Source organism: Oncorhynchus clarkii, chromosome 3 (genome assembly GCF_045791955.1).
Source record: "Oncorhynchus clarkii lewisi isolate Uvic-CL-2024 chromosome 3, UVic_Ocla_1.0, whole genome shotgun sequence".
Taxonomy (NCBI): domain Eukaryota; kingdom Metazoa; phylum Chordata; class Actinopteri; order Salmoniformes; family Salmonidae; genus Oncorhynchus; species Oncorhynchus clarkii.
This window is the reverse complement of record NC_092149.1, coordinates 55,887,037-55,907,204: the sequence shown is the minus strand read 5'-3', so window position 1 is coordinate 55,907,204 and position 20,168 is coordinate 55,887,037. Positions and strand designations below refer to the sequence as shown.

The following is a 20,168-nucleotide window of genomic DNA, read 5'->3' as shown; positions in this document are numbered from 1 at the left end:
GTGGACACCTGCTTGCCTGCTCGTCGAACATCTCATTCCAAAATCATGGGTATTAATATGGAGTTGGTCCCTTCTTTGCTGCTACAACAGCCTCCACTCTTCTGTGAAGACCTTCCACTAGATGTTGGAACATTGCTGCAGGGACTTGCTTCCATTCAGCCACAAAAGCGTTAGTGAGGTCGGGCACTGATGTTGGGCGATTAGGCCTGGCTCGCAGTCGGCCTTCCAATTCATCCAAAATGTGTTCGATGGGGTTGAGGTCTGGGCTCTGTGCAGGCCAGTCAAGTTCTTCCACACCAATCTCGACAAACCATTTCTGTATGGACCTCGCTTTGCACACAGGGGCATTGTCACGCTGAAACAGAAAAGGGCCTTCCCCAAACTGTTGCCAAAATGTTGGAAGCGCAGAATCATCTAGAATGTCATTGTATGCTGTAGCATTAAGATTTCCCCTCACTGGATCTAAGGGGCCTGAACCATGAAAACAGCCCAGACCATTATTCTTCCACCACCAAACTTTACAGTTGGCACTATGCATTGGGGCAGGTAGCATTCTCTTGGCATCCACCAAATCCAGATTAGTCCGTCGGACTGCCAGATGGTGAAGCGTAATTCATCACTCCAGAGAACGCGCTTCCACTGCTCCAGAGTCCAGTGGCGGCAAGCTTTACACCACTCCAGCTGACACTTGGCATGAAGCATGGTGAGCTTAGGCTTGTGTGCGGCTGCTCGGCCATAGAAACCCATTTCATGAAGCTCCCGACGAACAGTTCTTCTGCTGATATTGCTTCCAGAGGCAGTTTGGAACTCATTAGTGAGTGTTGCAACCAAGGACACATGATGTTTATGCGCTACGTTCTTCAGCATTCGGCAGTCCCTTTCTGGGAGATTGTGTGGCCTACCACTTCGTGGCTGAGCCGTTGTTGCTCAGAGACGTTTCCACTTCACAATTAAAGCAACGGGGAAGCTCTAGCAGAGCAGAAATTTGACGAATTGACCTGTTGGAAAGTTGGCATCCTATGAATGTGCCAACCTGTCAGCAACGGGTGTGGTTGAAATATCAGAACACTAATTTGAAGGGGTGTCCACATACTTTTGTACATGGTGTATAAAGATTAGCTGGCAACTCACTAGCACGTGGGCTTGTGCTTCAAATCAAATTGTATTGGTCACATACACGTGTTTAGCAGATGTTATTGTTTCTAGCTCTGACAGTGCAGTAATATCTAACAAGTAATATCTAACAATTTCACAACATATACCCAATTCACACAAATCTAAATAAAGGAATGAAATTAAGAATATATAAATATATGAGTGGCATAGACTAAGATACAGTAGAATAGTGTAGAATACTGTATATACCTATGAGATGAGTAATGCAAGATATGTAAACATTATTAAAGTGACTAGTGTTCCAATTATTAAAGTGGCCAGTGATTTCAAGTCTATGTATATAGGCAGCAGCCTCTAATGTGATAGCGATAGCTATTTAACAGTCTGATGACCTTGAGATAGAAGCTGTTTTTCAGTCTCTCGGTCCCAGCTTTGATTTCCCCTATACTGACCTCGCCTTCTGGATGATAGCGAGGTGAACAGGCAGTGGCTCGGGTGGTTGTTGTCCTTGATGATCTTTTTGTCCTTCCTGTGACATTGGGTGCTGTAGGTGTCCTGGAGTTCAGGTAGTTTGCCTCCGGTGATGCGTTGGGCAGACCGCACCACCCTCTAGAGAGCCCTGCGGTTGTTGTGGGCGGTGCAGTTGCCGTACCAGGCGGTGTACAGCCTGACAAGATGCATCTGTAAAAGTTTGTGAGGGTTTTAGGTGTTAAGCCAAATTTGAGAGATTGTTTTAGATTTGAGGTGTTTTAGGTGCCAAGCCAAGCCAAATTTGAAAGATTGTTTATGAGACCTGTGCTCATTTTCTTAAATGCCTGCTACAAGAAGTTAGTCATTATTAGTGAAAGTGCTTTATGCGTGGTTCCGGTTAAATTTGTAACAAAAAGGGCATTTTCATAGACTAACTTAAAATCCAGATCAGGGATTTTTTTTTTTTAAAGCAGGTTAAACTATTTTGATGAAATAATTAAAATATCAGTAGGTCTTATGATTGTGGAAGGCTATGTTTTGCTTCTAATTTCACAAGCTCTAAATTCATTACATTATTGCTGATTGTTTTACATGCAGTGTATTTTATATTTTAATTGTACAATAAAGATTATTTAGAGAAAGCATTATACATCGTAAATCGACCATTATTTTGAAAAACACGAAATAGGATTTTTTTGGCCATATCGCCCAGCCCTAGATGACATCCCTGAGAGATATTGAAAGCAGCAGCAGGAATATTAATGGAACACGCATTCCATGCCTACTGAATGGCTGTCAACATAGCTCAGAGTGTGAAACTGAATCTAGTCCTAATTCCCTCCTGACACATTTGGGAGGAAATGAGACTTGAAGACTTCATGTTTCAGGTGGTTAAACAAGGCTGACACCAGAATGGTGAAGTGTGGTGAGCAATACAAATGTTTATTCTGCTTCTGGGTACGGGACAAAAGCTTATAGGCTTATAACATGTCAAAAAGACAATACACGCAGTGTCCTCAGAATCACTTTTAATCCCCTTAACCTGTATCCCAAACAGTACTGAGGAGCAAATATGAATTGTATCTTTTGTGCTCAGGCCACTCCCCAGCATTTCGGGCTGTTTTGTTTATTGCGTGGTGTTTAACATTCAGTGTGTGGGTGGGGTGGCCAGCATAGCACAGCACATGCTGTTATACTGGGATTAGTCTAATTTATCCGCTCCATGTCTGCTGCCGCGCTAACAAAGATTTATGAACCGAGCTGCCACCAGATACAGTACATCACAAAAATGGCCACTCCGTTTCGTGAGCTTGTACTTTTATTGGCCGGTAGATCATGTATTGTGTTTCCTGTTTTTGATGTGGAGGGTTTAGGCTACTCCAATGGAAAACATCAAATCTTCTCTTGTTATTCTGTGATATCTCCTCCAAATAGCCTAACGTTGGAAGCAACTATTTATTCTCCTCTCACAATGTAACCTGAGACAATGTGTGATATGACATATTATCATTATATTATGTAAATTGATCACTGAACATCTGCCTCATATTAAGGGTGACTTTGGCATTAGGTGGGTGAAACATGAATAATGCATCGTTGTGAAATTAAATTCTCTAAAGCCGGTGTAAATCCTATTCTGTTAATAGAGCTGGAATTATTTCTAAACAGTGGTATAACTTTTTAAAGTTTTTTCTACCCCTGTAAATCCAGCACTGCCCTCTTGTATTAAGAAGGCCTCCACCATTGCCATTCTTCTAGAACAGCTGTGCATTGAGGGCTAGAGCCAAGGCCAACAGAGGGGTGGACCAGGGGTCGAGTCCACGTGTGAAAGGGAATGGAACTCCACCAATGCTTAACATTTCACAGTAGGAACACGGCTGTCACACCAACCCACCAGGTGAAAGTAACAGAACCAAAGACGGACAGAGATAACTACTCTACACCTCATGAAGAGATCAGAGCTACAGTACATGAGATCTCTACACTCCTTTCTTCTAATGAGGGGGGGCTACATCATGCCCTCAACCCTATTCACCCCGTTCCCTCAGCAGTCGGCACCTGCTCCACCTTCCTTTGAGAAGTAAAGCGAATTGAGGCTCCTGTTCATCACCCAGGGTCATTATTTCTGATTTCCTGTATTCCTCCCTCATTCACGGCAGTTTTTTAGTGTTTAAACAGCAGCTGAGCCTGCCGTGCCCGATAGAACCATGTGCTCCCTTTTAGTGTGTTGAGGACCAGGAAATACATGAGCAGAAGAGCTAAATGCCATGAAAGGCCATGCATTGTACAGATGAAAACACTAGAGTATTAAGCCTAATGGCTTCAGACCCAGAATTCCCCCAGACATCGACAGTACCTCCTCTGTTCCCTATACTCACTCAATTTACATAAATCTATAGGCTAGTATGGTATGCTTACCATTTGCATGCGTCTCCCAAAGACCTTTCTGTGCTGCTAACGTCATTATCATTGGTTATTTATACTCCCTACTAGCCTAAGCACTGATTATTGATTCAACATTTCCTCTTAACCTGAATAATGTATATTCATGTCAATATTATTTGCGTCAATTAAAGCATTTCTTGGAAAGGAATACGGCACACACACTTGTAAATGGATCTTGGATAACATTGTGCCTATTCCACTCTCCACTCTGTGTGTGTAAAATAGTTTATGGTAAGATGTTCGTTTTAGGCACTCAGAGGATCAATATGCCTTCTTCAGAAAAGCTGAAAATTATACCAGACCTTTCATTACATTAAACCACAATGAGAATGGACGTATCCTAAGTTCAAGTGTAAATAATGAGTTCAACATCTGGCTGATTAGTGAGGAGTTGGAACCATATTTAGACTTCACAAGCCAGCATGTTGTGTTTTTATTCTACCTACTTCATGTTGGTCATGGCTATGTAGCCTACCAGACAAAGCCATGAGATCAGATAATCTAAAGAGCACATTAGCGGATAGCTATTGTAGGCCTTCTCTCTTAGAAAAAAGGGTTCCAAATGCATTCTGCGGCTGTCCCCATAGGAGAACCCTTTTTGCTTCCAGGTAGACTATTTTTGGTTCCATGTAGAACCCTATGTGAAAAGGATTCTACGTGGAACCAAAAGGGGTTCTTCCAAGGGTTCTCCTGTGGGGACAGCCACAGAACCCTTCGGGGTTTTTAAGAGTGCAGATGCCTTCATGCATGCGAGTATGAGCAGTTGGTGATTGTTGGTTCAGGTGCTACACTCACACGGTTTTCACATTCCAGGCTCATCCAGCATCCTGTTCATGACATCAAAGCCCTCACCACTACCACCTGGAGAGAGAGTTGGAGCTGAGCAGGGCTATAGCAGCCAGAGAATAGCTGATAGGAAGCTGCTCTGCAGCTCAAGATCAGATTCAGTGAAGCAGCAAGAGCCTCTCGTGCTCTTTTACATTACGGTGTATGGCAGTTGGTGGTGTAGGTTGCTGTTGATGTTTGCTGAAGTGGCACACAGTGCGCTGTGGGCCTTTGCCCCCCCCTGATGTGGGTTAGGCTGTGGGCTGTGCAGTATTGGGTTAGTGTGAGAGCTGGGTGGGTGAGCGTGTGGCCTAGCTGCAGGAGCTCACTGCAGATGATATGATGTGGGAGAGCAGGAAAACAGGAGGAGGGAAAGGGGAGAGAGTGTGTGTGTGTGTGTGTGTGTGTGTGTGTGTGGAATTAGCACTCTCGCTGCAGTGGAAAGCCAGGCTTAAGAGACAACAGCTCAGCTATGTATATTAGCATATTAATTTCTAGTTTCTCAGCAGTTTTTGTTATAGCCCATCTGTGGGATTATTAGAGGAGACACAAACAGGCTACTTAATTACCCCGGGGAATATGAGGTAAGTAAACAATGAATGGTCTGAGGCTGTGTGTTTATTGACAAGGAGTAGCCATGTGAGAGAGATTGTGAAAGTGAAACACAGACCATTCTAAATAGGCCTACATGTTGACTTTGAAATGTTGTCCCAAATGTTGTCTTTTATTAAATATAAATCCGATCAGCTCCAGATAAGTGTCCCACAAACGGATATAAACAGAACTTATGGAGCCAGTGGAGGATTTCCCATTATTGTTTCTCATTGTGTCAACTTAGGCTACCTGACACATCGATGAGCTCTCAACCAAACGAATCCACATGCTTGGAGGACAAAATGCAGCTCTCCCACCACAACCATTCCCATGAGGCATTTAACACTCACTGAACAATGATCCTTTTATCCTGCTGCAGTATTCACACCTCCTCTGGCTGTGTTCGAAACGGAACGTTACACCGACACAAAGCATTTTCCTTCATTTAAGTGCTACGCTAATGAATCAGCCCATTACTCTATAGAGCCATAGAACATTCTAACTGCTGATTGTGAATTGCACAAAGAGTATAAGTGTAGATCCCATTTCTATGTCTCACTATTTTGTTGGGATCATTTCTAGTCTTCATATAGGTTACTGTCGTTAAATGTTGTCACGTGAAATAGCCTCTGAAATAGCCTAACCTGTGATTCGAGACTTAAACCAGACACTTCGAGCTAGGCTACCTGCAGCTCTCTGTAAACCTTAAACCATTCTGATGTCTGGCGGTCTCCAATTCTGGCCAAGGAACAACTATCGTCCTCTCACACCTGAGAAGGATATTACACTCCTTTAAGCGCAGATAAGAGACCAGTGTGTGGGTTCTGCTCTCTTGTCAGAAAGCAATTGTTACCACTTTGCCAGCTTCCTGGCCTGGCATCAGACTCCAGGATGTCTGGGGCGACCAGAACCTTATAGCAGCCAGCAGAAAGAACTGAGTACGAGGCTGGGGTATCAGGATATTGTGGCTTAAATAGAGCCTTAAGTTGATATATAACATGAGCTATCTGGGACAGGCCAGAGTACAGACTAAAGCTCTTTTTGAGTTGTGCACCTAGGAATAAAGGCTATTACTGTACCTACCTTCAAGGGGAAGGAATTGGGCTAATGGTTGTAGTTCCACAGATCTCTTTAAGTGTACCTGCCTACTCAGTTTATACTGATTGTTCAAAAGTATCTATTGAAGATGCTGTGGGTGTCAAGGAGAAAGATTAAAAAAGCCTATTTGTCAAACTGATGACATTATCTCTTCTTCAGAGACTAGATGCATGGCTGTGTTTTGTGAGCGGTGAACAGGGAGCCTGTGTTGTTTGTCACAGCTGCATGTATGCTCTTCACATCTCTAAATAATTCAGACCCTCTCATTTGCCATGAATGGAAGACACGTAGATGAGGGGCCTGGGTAAGAAAGCCAATTTGAACTCATGCATCCCTAAAGGACTTGGAACCTTTGTTAATGAAGAACACAGAACTGTGTTTTAGCTCTTTTGTTGGCTGAATAAACAGTTAATCTGTGTCTCATTAATGTGGAATAGACTTCCATTGATATAATGGAAGTCTGTGTGTGTGTGTGTGTGTGTGTGTGTGTGTGTGTGTGTGTGTGTGTGTGTGTGTGTGTGTGTGTGTGTGTGTGTGTGTGTGTGTGTCCGTGTCCGTGTGTGTGTGTCCACAGCGAAAGCTGACAAAAGCACTGTCTGCTTCCCATTCATTGAATAAGCAGCATGACTCAGTTAGCACAGGAAATGCAGAGTTTGCAGTAGACTATGCTGTGTTTTACTTTAGCTAAATGTTGTTATTCGAATGATTTCGTCTGGGAGCCACAATCGATCAGGACTCGTAGGTAAAGAGGTCAGGCCAAATTGCATTACGCAATAGCTCGACTTTAACCCTGATCCACACCCTGACTTTGATATATGGCAACTTTCCAAAAGGGTTTGTCATTCCCTTATGTGGCAGTCCATGTGGGCGTTCCCTGGTAATAATTGATATAAATCTCAGGGGAGAGTCACAAATGAGTTCAGTAGCTCTAATCTGTTTATGAAATTAGTTCCATTGACATGAATTATTGAAGGATTTCCTCATTTGAATATGTAGGACATAGACAGCTAATCTCTCATTAATTCACTCTTTTGACTGACAGTGATATCACTGCTTTAATGATTTGCCAGCAAAAGATTATTTAGTGTAATTCAAGTTCAGATTGCTGTCTATTTCAGGTCCCTGCTACTCAGAAGTGAGCTACTCTACTTGTGTGAAAAAAATATTTTGCAATGGGTTTGAGGTCGGGCTAAAAATCACTGCCGGGTCAAGTGAGCAGAGCGGAGTAGAGGACGCTATCAGGCTGACATCTAAATTGTTGTGAATGGACTTTGGATTCTACTGTTCCATAACAAAGAGGATGGGATGTCAGTGTGAAGAGATTCCCTACATTGGCAAGCTCAGAGACATTTTCTGGCCATTCAGCTTTTCCCGTAAGCCTCTTTTAGCTGGTAGGTTTAAAGCCTACGGCTAGTTAGCAATAGTGCAGTGGGTCAAAGCTTTCTTTCTTGTCCTCTGTTCATCATCCTACACAACCATCCTTCATTAGGTAAAATTAGCCTATTGAACACGAGCCTACTACTAAGCTTACTTGATCAGTGACCACCTCTTAATGTGTAGACTGTAGGCCACTGATTTCCTGCTAAATTAAAAGTTTTGGCCTATCTATCAACTTTGTACATTATTATTCTCATAAATGACTCATAGTATGTCTGTGGATTACCTGCTGATCATAGAAGCACTTATGAAGTACTTCTGACAAAAAAGTGTTTCAAACAGTTTTCTGTTCCATTACTCTGCGGGCATCCATCCCCTGTGTGCTTTTGTCATAGGGAACAATGTTATCCTTTCTGTCAATCGTACTGCCTCTATGCCATAACAATAGCATGATCAAACTGACCTCACTACCTGTCCCCACAGAAAAAGATATTGAGTGTGAAGGCGTGATTCATGTCACCATGATTGTGTTCCCCTGTTATCGCGTTGTCGTGTCCTGTGAGCTGAATGGTCTTGGTCTGAGAGGAGTGGGGTAATGCACGGTCAGGACATGGAAATTGTTGACCTTCAAGAAGAAACTTTCATGAAGGCCATGTTCCTTCCAGCAGTGGTCTTTTGTGTCATTTTGTACTGGATGTCTTTGATGCTTTCCTTGGTTGTCAATGAATTCTAGTGACCCTGTCCAGTATTAATGCTTCATTTATGAAGAATAGGCCTACATATTTATAATCGAATTAACCTATGCATACTCATGTTAGGCTTAGGGTAGCCCTTTCCTGCAGTCAAATGACCTAGTGGCCTCATGGGGGGAATGTTATTAATATTTTTCATAATTAACAAAGATTTTTTTAAAGCTGAAAATCTGTTATTTCTATGTCAAACTATTTTGTTATATTTCAGTCTTCTGTGATGTATATGAAGTGTAATATTGGGATGCAAACTCAAAATGTAATACATTTGAACTCTATATTTGACATGGTACATGTGTCTTCTTTTTTTTAAGCCCATAACCATGTGTGAGAGGTGTATACTTTTGTTTCAAAGTAGATTTGTTTAAGACTACCTAGGAACACTGTGTGACCCTGATTTAGCCCACTGCAGTAAAAGGTTCAGGGAATTTTTCTTTATCTAATAGTTGGCTTTTTTTTTGTGTTCTTACTCTAGGGTCGATGTTCAAGAGAAAACTGTAAGTACCTTCATCCACCTTCGCATTTAAAAACCCAGCTAGAGATTAACGGACGCAACAACCTCATCCAGCAGAAGACGGCAGCAGCCATGCTGGCCCAGCAGATGCACTTCATGATCCCAGGCACGAGCATGCAGCCTGTAGTAAGTTACTCATATTCAGTAGTAAGTACAGTTTATTATACACAAAACTCAGATCCTTCATTTCAGGTGTGTAGTAGTGTTTTTACTGACTGTTGTCCCTTCTATTTCACAGCCTACGTTCAATATGAACCAGGGGCTTGGTACAAGCCCTGGTCTCAGCTACTCTCCATATCTTACACCCATGACCTCTATGAGCCATGGGATGAGCCTGATGCCCACCGAGATGCTCCCCAGTACCCCAGTGATGGTCCCTGGAAGCCCCGGTGTCACAGTCCAGAGCTCCAACTCGTCCTCCTCTTCCCCCTCACAGAAGCTGCTGCGCACCGACAAACTGGAGGTATCGAGTCACTTTCACACAAACAAGATCAAGGAAGTATTATTGTCTGATATATGCTGTATATATACATTCGTTATGGAATACCTGTTGAGTGGGTCAAACAGGGTCCATTGCCAGGGTGCTCTACCGTCCTCAACCTCCCTCCCTGTGTGGTTGTCGTGCTGTAGGTGTGTCGCGAGTTCCAGCGGGGGAACTGTGCGCGAGGCGAGACTGACTGCCGCTTCGCCCACCCCAGCGACAGCCCCATGATCGACACCAGCGACAACACGGTCACCGTCTGCATGGACTACATCAAGTCGCGCTGCTCCAGGGAGAAGTGCAAGTACTTCCACCCCCCTGCACACTTACAGGCCAAAATCAAAGCCTCTCAACACCAGGTCAACCAATCGGCCGTGGCAGCCCAGGCAGCAGCTGCAGCCATGGTAAGATGCTTCCCTCCAGACGCGTGGACAGCAGCTTAGAACACACACTATTGGCTAGGATAGCTACTGTACTTCTTACTTAAGGGCAACTTGTCCTATTTATTTTCAATACAATGTATTCTACATTCACAGCAGTAGGCTTACTATTTTAATCCTATTCCATTACCCTGAGTTGATTGATTAACCAACATCATAGAATGTGGAGCACCGCTTTATTTTTTATGTATTAAGTAGCTTCATTAAACATTAAAGACTGTTACTTCTAATATACGCTCTTAAGACTCGAAATGACAGTTGCCCAGGATGCAGTAGCCCTCAAGTTGCCTTTAAACGGTCACATAGCATAACCATTCATTTGTGTACAATGGGGTTCGAAATTATTGACACCCTTAATAAAGATGAGCAAAAATCATTCAAATACTATATTTAGCTATATTCTATGCTAAAAATGTTGGGAAATTATATTATTTTATACTAATACAATTGCTCAGAGAAAGAGATTTTGTTTAACAAGTAATAATTTGTTTTCTCTCAAAAAGGTAGGGGTCAAAATGATTGACAACCCTGTTTTCAATTTCTTTCAATACCTCACCTTGCCAGGATAACAGAACTGAGCCTTTTTCTAAATTGTTTAAGAAAACACATTGGGAGTGATCTTAGACCATTCCTTCTTACAGAATCCTTCCAGATCCTTGATATCATTTGTCTGCGCTTATGGACTGTTTTCAATAGGGTTCAAGTCCGGAGACTGAAAAAATGTGGATTTTGTGGCCAATTAACCATTTCTTTGTGGATTTTCATGTGTGCTTGGGGTTATTGGCTTGCTGGTATGCGTGGCCAAAGAGCTCCATTTTCATGTCATCTGACCAAAGCACCGGTTCCAATCCAAGTGCCAATGTCATTTAGCAAACTCCAGGCATTTACATTTGCTACATTTGTGACCACGCACACCAGTGGTGGGTTAGGCGTCGAAATCAGAGTACATGAGCAGAAAATAGCCCCATACCTACTGTAAAATATGTTGGTGGATCTTTGATGTTATGGGGCTATTTTGCTTCCACTGGTCCTGGGGCCCTTGTAAAGGTCATCGGCATTATAAACTTTACCGAGTAACAGGATATTTTTGCCAAAAATCTGGTTGCCTCTGCCAGGATGCTGAAACTTGGCCGCAAGTAGATCTTACAGTAAGACAAAAACCCCAAGCACACATTCAAATCGACAAAGTTGTTAATTGACCACAAAATGAACATTTTGCAATGGCCATCTCAGTCTCCGAACTGGAAACAGGGCAGCACATAAGCTCAGACAAAGGATATCAATGATCTGTAAGATCTCTCTGTGGAGGAATGGTTATCCCTACCATATGTTCTGCAACTCATAAAACATTTTCTGAAAGAGGCTCAGTGTCATTACCCTCGCAAGGTGAGGTTTTGAATGGTACTGAAAACAGGGGTGTCAATCATTTTTACCCCTACCTTTTTGAGAAAAAATGTATTACTTGTTAAACTAAATTTAAAAAATTCTGAGCATTAGTGTAAAACAATAGAATGCCTACACTTTTTGAGCATACAGTGTAGCTCAGTATTTGAATGATTTATTTTATAGTCATTTTTGCTCATCTTTATCAAGGGTGTCAATCATTTCGGACCCCACTGTATATCTCCTTATGTGACATGTGACGCTAACCTTTACCTAGCTAGCTGTTTAACTAAAGATTCGCTTTGGCCCTCTCCTTTTGCTTCCCATGCTTTTTGAAAATATATTTTCAAATTGCCAGCTACTGCAAAGTTAACCCTGTTTATATGGCTACTGTCTTGTTTCATTGCCATCTATTGCCTACTGTTGGTTTTGCCTTTATCTTAAACTTCCAACAAGTCTAAGAATAAAGGATCTGCTAATTACTATGGGTTAAGAAAAACGTCCATAGATTCACCAGCAACCTTCGAACAGCTGATTCAACATTTAACATTACTCAAATCAAAATGTACGCAATTCCCGTAATAGCACATTTAGACTTTTATTTTTGCACTTAAAAAACAACAACATGCATGGCCTTTCTTAGAATGTGCTGTATCTTCCACCCTAGCTCTGCTACTTTCCATTCCTCCATGTATTTTTATCATCAGTTGTGTGGTCATTTTTTGCATGGTTTTACACTGATATTATTGCTAGAGAGTTGGTAAATACGTTAGGGCCTTGATACGTCTGTAATGCTGAGGGATTTTGTAGTGTAGTGAAGGTATACTTTGAACAGGAAAATGTGTTCTTGTGACAAATGTGCCAAGAAACAAAAATGGCAAATCCGATGCCTAATATCATAATAAACAGAGCTCCACATTCTGTGTATAGGTTATCATCAATGCAGTGGTTATAACATTCTCTCTCTGCTCCCTATTTAGTATGTCATTAAAACGCACAAGATGACATGAATCACGCCTAGCTCTCGGTAGAGATACATTTCCCAAGGAGGACCTCTCACAGTAGCCTAGCTAATGCCCTTTAGCGTTACCTTCTGTCTCCATTTCATATTGACGTGTGTCATGTACAATTCTGGTCCTTTAAAGCAATTGTAGGTCAATGAATGCATTATTACAACATTTATTTAGTAGTCCACACTGTATATTCAAATTGATAATGTATTGATAATGATGAACAACTATTGATTAACTACTGTTGTGTTTCCTACATAGCAAATAACCTTAGTCCCAATGTTGTTGCACAGTATTGTTGTAATTGTAAATCCTATTAGATTAAGCTATTAACGAGTATAGTAGACGCTTACATACTAATTCAGGAGTCAGTCGTATATTTCCTTGAATCAGTTAATTTTGTTTATTGTGCATGCCTATTGTTTTGTATGTGGTGGTAAACTGCATTCCGATTATTTTGTTTTGTTTTCTCCTTCTCACCTATCCACAATGCAATGCTGTCCCCATGACGCACCTCTGCTTGCTGTTACCTGTATGTTAATACGCTTGAATCCCATTGGCCCACTGCCATCATGTGCTCGCTGCCTGCTATTAAAAGACTCAGTCGACTGCCAAAGCAATGAAGCGACCCCTCGAGGCAACTGTAGACCTGGTACTTTGACCTTTCACCTTTTGCTTTGCATGTAGCTATTAATTGTACTGTAGCAACTCACATAATTTAATTTGGCATTTTTGTTTTTACAACCTCTTAAGACTCATCTAGTATGTGTACAAAATCCTTCACCATCAGTTATCTTTCAGTAATTGAATAGGTATTTAAAATGTGTTTAAATTAACAGTATGAAGTTTTAGCCATTTACTAATTTCATCATAAATACCTTTATTTTGTCATGTAGTAGTTGTATACAGTTTTGCTCTACTGTTTGGCAATGATTGTACTATAATCTACATATAAAGCTCATAGCCAGTGGATGTTTATAATAGAACTACTGATAAGTGTTTTGGTTGTGTTAACGTGTCGTTTGTACTCGGCAGGCGTTCCCCCATGGTTGCCTGCAGCCCCTACCAAAGAGACAAGCACTGGAGAAGAGCAACGGGGCCAGCTCCTTCTTCAACCCCAGTATGTTGCACTACCAGCAGGCTCTGGCCAATGCACAGCTCCAGCAGACGTCTGCGTTCTATCCCACAGGTACAGCCCAGCTCTGAGTGGGCCAACTGCCCCTATATGACTTGTCCTTTGTAATTCCCTCCCTGATAATGTTTGGTTGGGCATTTATCATGTAGGCTAAAAAGTAGCATATTGTCAGTCAGGTGTCTTTCCTTGTTTTTTTTTGTGCTTTCCTTGTGGCCCAATGTAGCTAGCTAGCTATGATGATTTAATGCAGCACCTTATAATTTGAGCTGTTCATTTTTGAAAATGATGCACGTTTAATGCCGCTGTCACATACTTAATAGCTCAATGTCCTGACAGGCAGATATATCAGTGCTTCCAGATTACATCATCCAGGTTAGTTGAAGGAGACCTGCTTTAATCAAATCTATTAAATTCAGGCCATTGGCCTACATTGCTGTGATACAGTACATGGCTAAGTAGGACACTGGATTATTATACCATTAGCTCTTTCTCTCAACATGGCCTTCCTCTGACAGCCATAATCAAACAGCAACAGCCACTATGCACTCTTGTTAGATGCTTTGTCTCACTGCTGAGTTAACTACTGTACTGCCTGGTTGCCCTAGCACTGATGCCCATGTCAGTCGATTAGAGCTATTTTATTCAGCATGTGCCTCCCTCCTTGGAAAACAGTAATCTATCCACACTCTACACGTACACCCACACACTACACTCCCTAAGACGCATTGTTTCTCATGGGCTTGTTTCTGTGTGTGCTCACCAAGCAAAAAAAAGAAAACAACTTGGTTTCCATTGAGAGGTTCATGTCTTGCTTGTATTTGGTTTAGAATGTGTAAAAGCATGCTGAAAACTCTAGCTAACCTGTTTTTCCTTCCTTATTGTCCTCTACTCACTTTCCACTGCATAATCACACAGGGTCAGTGTTTTGCATGTCTCCTGCTACCGGCATTGGTAGGTCCCTTGCTTCTTTTTTCTGATATCACCTGTAATGAATGGAGAATATGGGTGAAATGCTCTCGCTGTTCATTTAAAAGATTATTGTTATTCCAATGTGCCCTTGGATAAACAGTCTCTGGGTCTGGGGGTAAGGGTGGTTTATATATGTTAGGTACCGGCACATTTTAAATCACATGTGAGAAAGTGTATTTTATAATATGTTTTGGCATTTTTTTCTGTTAGCCATGTCCCTGACAAAGCTCAAGGCTTCAATTTATACTCTTCACCATCACCCATTGACCTACTTTGGATTTCATTTGGTTTTTTTAATGTCCTTTGTTCTCTGCAGTGATATTCTCACCGTTGTAAATAATACAGATATTCAAAACACAGGACATCACTGCTGGTTGATATTTATAGTTCTTTGCTGCTCTGTGGATTAGGACATTTGATTCGTTTCCCAGAGATGTGATCTAAAGTGTCTTGGTCTTTCCTAAAGATCAAATACATCAAATGACGTGTCCTTTATTTGTATAAAATAAGGAACTTATTTCTAACACGACAGTGAAAATTGCCATTCTAATGATGAGATACTGTAGGGTATGTAAAACATACTTTTTGAATGTCGTAATTGGACACCTTTAGTATCAAATGACAATCTTCTCTGGGAATCGGACAAATATCGGACAAATTTCCTAAACTAAATCAGCTTTCCTCTATTATTTATCCAATGCTTTCTTGCTTTGCGCTGTGATTGCATGCCATCTGCTGGTCTAACCTAATGATGGCTTGCTACTAATGTTTTACTGTATTCACCATGCAAAAAAATATATAGACAAAAAAAAAAACGTTGCTATGGTTACCATAATGCTCCACCTACCTGTTCATTGCTTCCATGGTTCCCTTCCTGAAAAAGTACCCATGATGTACAGTGCTACGCCTGCTACTGTCTCTGCAGCAACTACTCCTGCCACAAGTGTCCCCTACGCAGCAACAGCACCAGCCAATCAGGTTTGCTCCTTTTAAAGCTTTCTTTCATGAATCCCTGAGCTCTAAATAAGTGCTCGTCATGGCAGCAGGAGACAGTTGTCATCATAGCATATTTCTCTCCTGCCTGTTGCCTTCATTAGCAAGCTTAACTATCATTATTGTAGATGCTGTATTAAATATAGTAATGACAGAAAGCACTTATTTAGAGATCCCCCATCTGCAAATAGTAGTGGTGTTGTGTTGCATAATTTCCTTCATTGTTTTTTGCATGTTTTTGCTTTATTTAGTTTCAAGTGCCCCTAATTTAATTCAGGCGTTACTATAATTCTGCCAAGCAAGGGAAAGAAGAAAAGTACACATATTGATTTGAAGCAGCCTAAATTAGCACCTCAGACTAAAGAGATCAACTGAATGAATGAAAGACCAATGAAGCTCATACATGGCTGTTATTGTCACAGGAAGGTCATACTGTATGTCTTTATGGATGTGTGTGATTTTGTGACAGCTCTGTGCCTGTGACTGCCCTCTGTTGCCCCTTTTAGACTCTTCTACCTGGGGGGCAGGTCAGGTGATGTGCTTCTTTCTTTCCAGCAGGAGAGGAGGGGGCTGTGGTTTGGGTCGGGAGAACACAAAAACATACTTGCCGACCACCAGCCTTCTCCTGCAGCTTATTCTGCTTGATTTATTTGTCCTTTATTTCTCCCAGGTATTAACATGGAATGCATGGTGTACTATTTCACTTTGTTTTTGTCATTGAGATTTGCAGCATTTTAGCTTTTTGCAATAACTTTGGTATGTAGACCACTGCCTCAGCTCTGAATCCTATCTGAAAGGTTCCTAACATCAACCAAATTATCTTTGTTTTACATGTGGGATTCAAATGTATTTTTACTAGTTTCTTTGTTTCTTCAGCATTATATGATTATACTGGTCACAGTTTTGCTACTGTTCTACTTCAGAACCCTTATTCTTTAATCATTTACCGCCATGACTCTTCAACAACACTATATTGTATTGTGTTTGTCATCCAAGAATGTACTGGCACTGTTGCTTGGACCTAAGGGCAATCGGTCATGTTCATTGTGAATGCCACCATTGAGTAACATGATGTCTTTCTCAATCTCTGCTTCTAAAACAGATCATCCTCAAGTAACCTACAAGAAAGGAACAGAGTGTCAAGACGCTCCCCTTAGAGGCCCTAAACAGCCCTTCTGTAAATACTACTTTTGCTCCACACGAGAACTACAGCAACCTGCATGCTGAGAAGAAGATTACTGAGGAAATGTAGAACATTGAGCTATGTTAAAATATACAAATTATATACCTGTATTGCTAGGACTAATATCATTACTGATATGTAAATGACTGATTTATTATATGTATACACACATGATTGGAGATTGTGAAGATTTAATCGTAAAGGTATTCAACGATGACTTTTATTTCCTTTTTAATGTTTTGTTAAAAGTGCACAACACTCATCTAATTCAAATGTAATTTTTTTTAGCAGAAAATGATTGTGCATCTAAGTGCTTGATTGCTTGTATTTAAAACAAAGACCATTGGAAAGCGCTCTTGTTTATACACCGTATACAAATTGCATTTGGCTTGTGAGTGTCCTTCTTGCTCTTGTAAAGGACGAATGTGACAGAGGATAGATAGCATGTTGTTGTTTACCTTGTGGTTATTTTCTGAGTACAGGATCACTGCTCCCCCTCCTGGTGTGCCTTGGCCTCTCTACGGAGGAATAACCAACTGAGTGAGCCTCAGCAAACCCAATGATAATAGCAGAAAATGAATTAATGTACCTTACGGCAGTGATATAATCAGCCACTAATTCCAGAAATGAGAACGGAATCTAGCTACCACGGTTTCCAAGTGTCTGTCTGTGGTGCACTGTTTTCTCTATGTCTCTTCGTTCAAGGTTTTAGTTGAGCCTCGTCTTGGCATCCATCAAATAAACACCATATACCAGATGTTGTGCCAATGACCTAGCAGAGTGATGGGTGGGCTGAAAATAAGCCACCTTAGAGGAACTGAAAAGCTGAGTGAGTGTCTGCCAAGCTGTCACATACATGTGAGGGGTTAGGTGGTCATAGTGCAGAGGCCACAGACATTAAAGAGGGAGCAGAATGATAAGACTTCAAAAGGAAAGACGTGGTGATCCTTTGTTAAAAAGGCTGACGTACACGTGCAAGGAAACCTTGCGGTGACTCGAGGTCACTTATTAATCCTGTCTTATTTGAACTGTAGAAGTGCCTAAAGTAATGTACATAACAAGCATCTTGAAAAGGCTCTGTGTGAGAAATATTCAACTTTTGAGTAGAAAACCCTGCAGTTTCTCAACGTACTCCACAGCCTCGATAAATACAATGAACAACTGTTTGTGTGAGGTGAATTCAGTGCATTGGTAGTCTTTGTACACTGGGTTAGTTTTAGTGCTTTAACCTTTCATTTACTTTCAAGTTTCAATATCTGGCAGAACATGGCTGCTTTGGCATGAAGTTCAGTGATTGTTCATTGTGTAAAATGGTTTAGCTTAATTCTTAATGAGTTGAAAATAGTTTGCAAATAAAAAGTGATTGGAGAAGAGTTTGGAGAACCGGATATGTGTTGTGGTTCTATGTTGGTAACTCATTTGTCTTTATATACAACCGTTTTTACAACCATATCCTCGTGTTTAATGCGTTGTTATCATAGTCTGTCTAACGTCTTTCGAGTAGAATGTATCACAGTAAATGTTTTAGTAGTAGGACGTAGTCACATAACTAATCACATTGTGCAATGAAACTCATATAACTCTACATGTGTTTTTGTCAAAGCTTCATTGTATATACAAACTGCACTTACAAACACAGACAGATTTACCCACCAATGCACCTGTGCAAAGTCTACACCAGTTATTTACAGTAGGATATAAAAGGCAAAACTAAGCTAGAAACATGGAACTATTTACAATGATCAACATGTAACATTATTTTACCTTTTGCTTAACCTTTTATGTTTTATTTTCTCTTGAAAATAACCGTTAAAAACTTCACACAGGTGCAAATTAAATCTTTCCCACAGTCTTTCATTCTCCCTTTTCATTTTCTGTGTGAGTGAAATCAGTATGCGTAAAAAATCTCATCAGTATTGTGATATTGTCATGGTGTTTGATCAACTCAGACAATCCACAGAAAACTAAAATGACCCATGTTCTTACCATCTTTGTCCTATTTCATTACTTTTCATTTTCTTGTCAGAAAAGTTCATTTTTATGTTCTGTTTGATGGAAATATATGGAATTTACTTATTTGTTTAACATTAGTTATAGAACAATGTTGTATTCTATTTTAAAATGAATGTAATTTATTAAGCTGAGTTTTGCTCTGCTGGCGGTTATTCAAATGACCTGTCCTGTCACGTTAGCCTATGAAAAGCCGTCTGTGACCAGGGATGAAATGTTGGAGCTACCAATGGCAAGCTTCCACATCTCATCCTTGTCACTGCCTTGTCACCTATACAGGACAACACACTGCAGTACGAGCAAGGCTGTAGAATTGCTTTTATTATGTATAAAAACAGTTTATTGTATAGGTCACAGTCTACCAAAAAAAAAAACCATTTAAGTCAATTTACTTTTCATTGTAGTACGGTATAATTTCATAACTATATTAATTTGTCTCTGTGGCAACCTAAAGTTGCAATGACGGAAGCTCTGTATTTTTGTAAATGATGTAATTGTTACGTTTTCTAGAGCACTGTAACACACTAGATTGTATTGCCAGAATCTGAACATTTCCTATTTTATGGCAAAATTATATACGACAATATTTTCAGTATCATAATGCCTTTGTATTACAGTAGTATATTCCTTTTGCATTTGACAGCCTACCCATGACACTTAAATGTCCCTAAATACATGCTCTAATCTATTCTACCAAAAATGAGCTCTCTAAAGTCCTCTTACAAAGCATCCCTAGACTCATAAAGGCAAGGGGAAACTCAAAAAGATGTGTTTTGATGGTTGTTCAGCTGTTTAGAATTGCACTTTGTTCCCAGAATAAAGTTATTTTTACACTGCAGAAAAAGTATGTTAAACATGTAGTCATGGGTATGGCTAGTCTGGCAGTGATACTCTTAAATTATTTCAATTGTTCACTGAAGGCGTCTTTCACAACAACAAAAAATGCTCTTTGAAAACGGATGTTAATTTTAATGGTAATTTCAACTCAAGTTCTGCTAAATGTTTCCAATGTTATTATAGCTAGATACAGCTGTACCTGAAAGTTAGTTGAGATTTTAGACCACCCAATCAAAAGAGTTGAACAGTCAGAATGTGTTCACTTTTACTGACCCAATGGTAACATGATTCCTACCCACTGGGCACAGACTTCAATTGAACGTATATTCCATGTTGGTTCAACGTAATTTTGTTGAAATTACGTGGAAACAACGTTGATTTAACCAGTGTGTGCCCTGTGGGTAAGCACTTTCTGAACAGTTGGTAAACTGAGCAGACAAACTTATTAGTGAACGTTGCCTTACCTTTGATGTATTGTTCTTAAGTTGTTATGTGTTAGGGTTCATTAAATATAAGGATTGTATTTAGTCTATTGCAA

General features: G+C 40.6%; 1 protein-coding gene across 30 annotated transcripts in view; it reads left to right on the top strand.

The window, feature by feature from the left end:
- The window catches only part of LOC139399143 (muscleblind-like protein 2a), a 36,591-nt gene extending 17,424 nt beyond the window's left edge, over positions 1-19,167 (top strand). For 2 of the 30 annotated variants that reach the window (XM_071144677.1, XM_071144678.1), the window contains exons 3-11: positions 9,151-9,336; positions 9,428-9,652; positions 9,820-10,074; positions 13,102-13,155; positions 13,539-13,692; positions 13,975-14,010; positions 14,554-14,589; positions 15,491-15,585; positions 16,703-19,167. In XM_071144677.1, the coding sequence (XP_071000778.1) occupies positions 9,151-9,336; positions 9,428-9,652; positions 9,820-10,074; positions 13,102-13,155; positions 13,539-13,692; positions 13,975-14,010; positions 14,554-14,589; positions 15,491-15,585; positions 16,703-16,717 (1,056 nt within the window). In that variant the 3' untranslated portion in view covers positions 16,718-19,167. The remainder of the gene's footprint in view (positions 1-9,150; positions 9,337-9,427; positions 9,653-9,819; positions 10,075-13,101; positions 13,156-13,538; positions 13,693-13,974; positions 14,011-14,553; positions 14,590-15,490; positions 15,586-16,702) is intronic. The other 28 variants (XM_071144711.1, XM_071144719.1, XM_071144727.1 and 25 more) reach the window with 18 other exon arrangements.
- Positions 19,168-20,168: the final 1,001 nt, after the last annotated feature.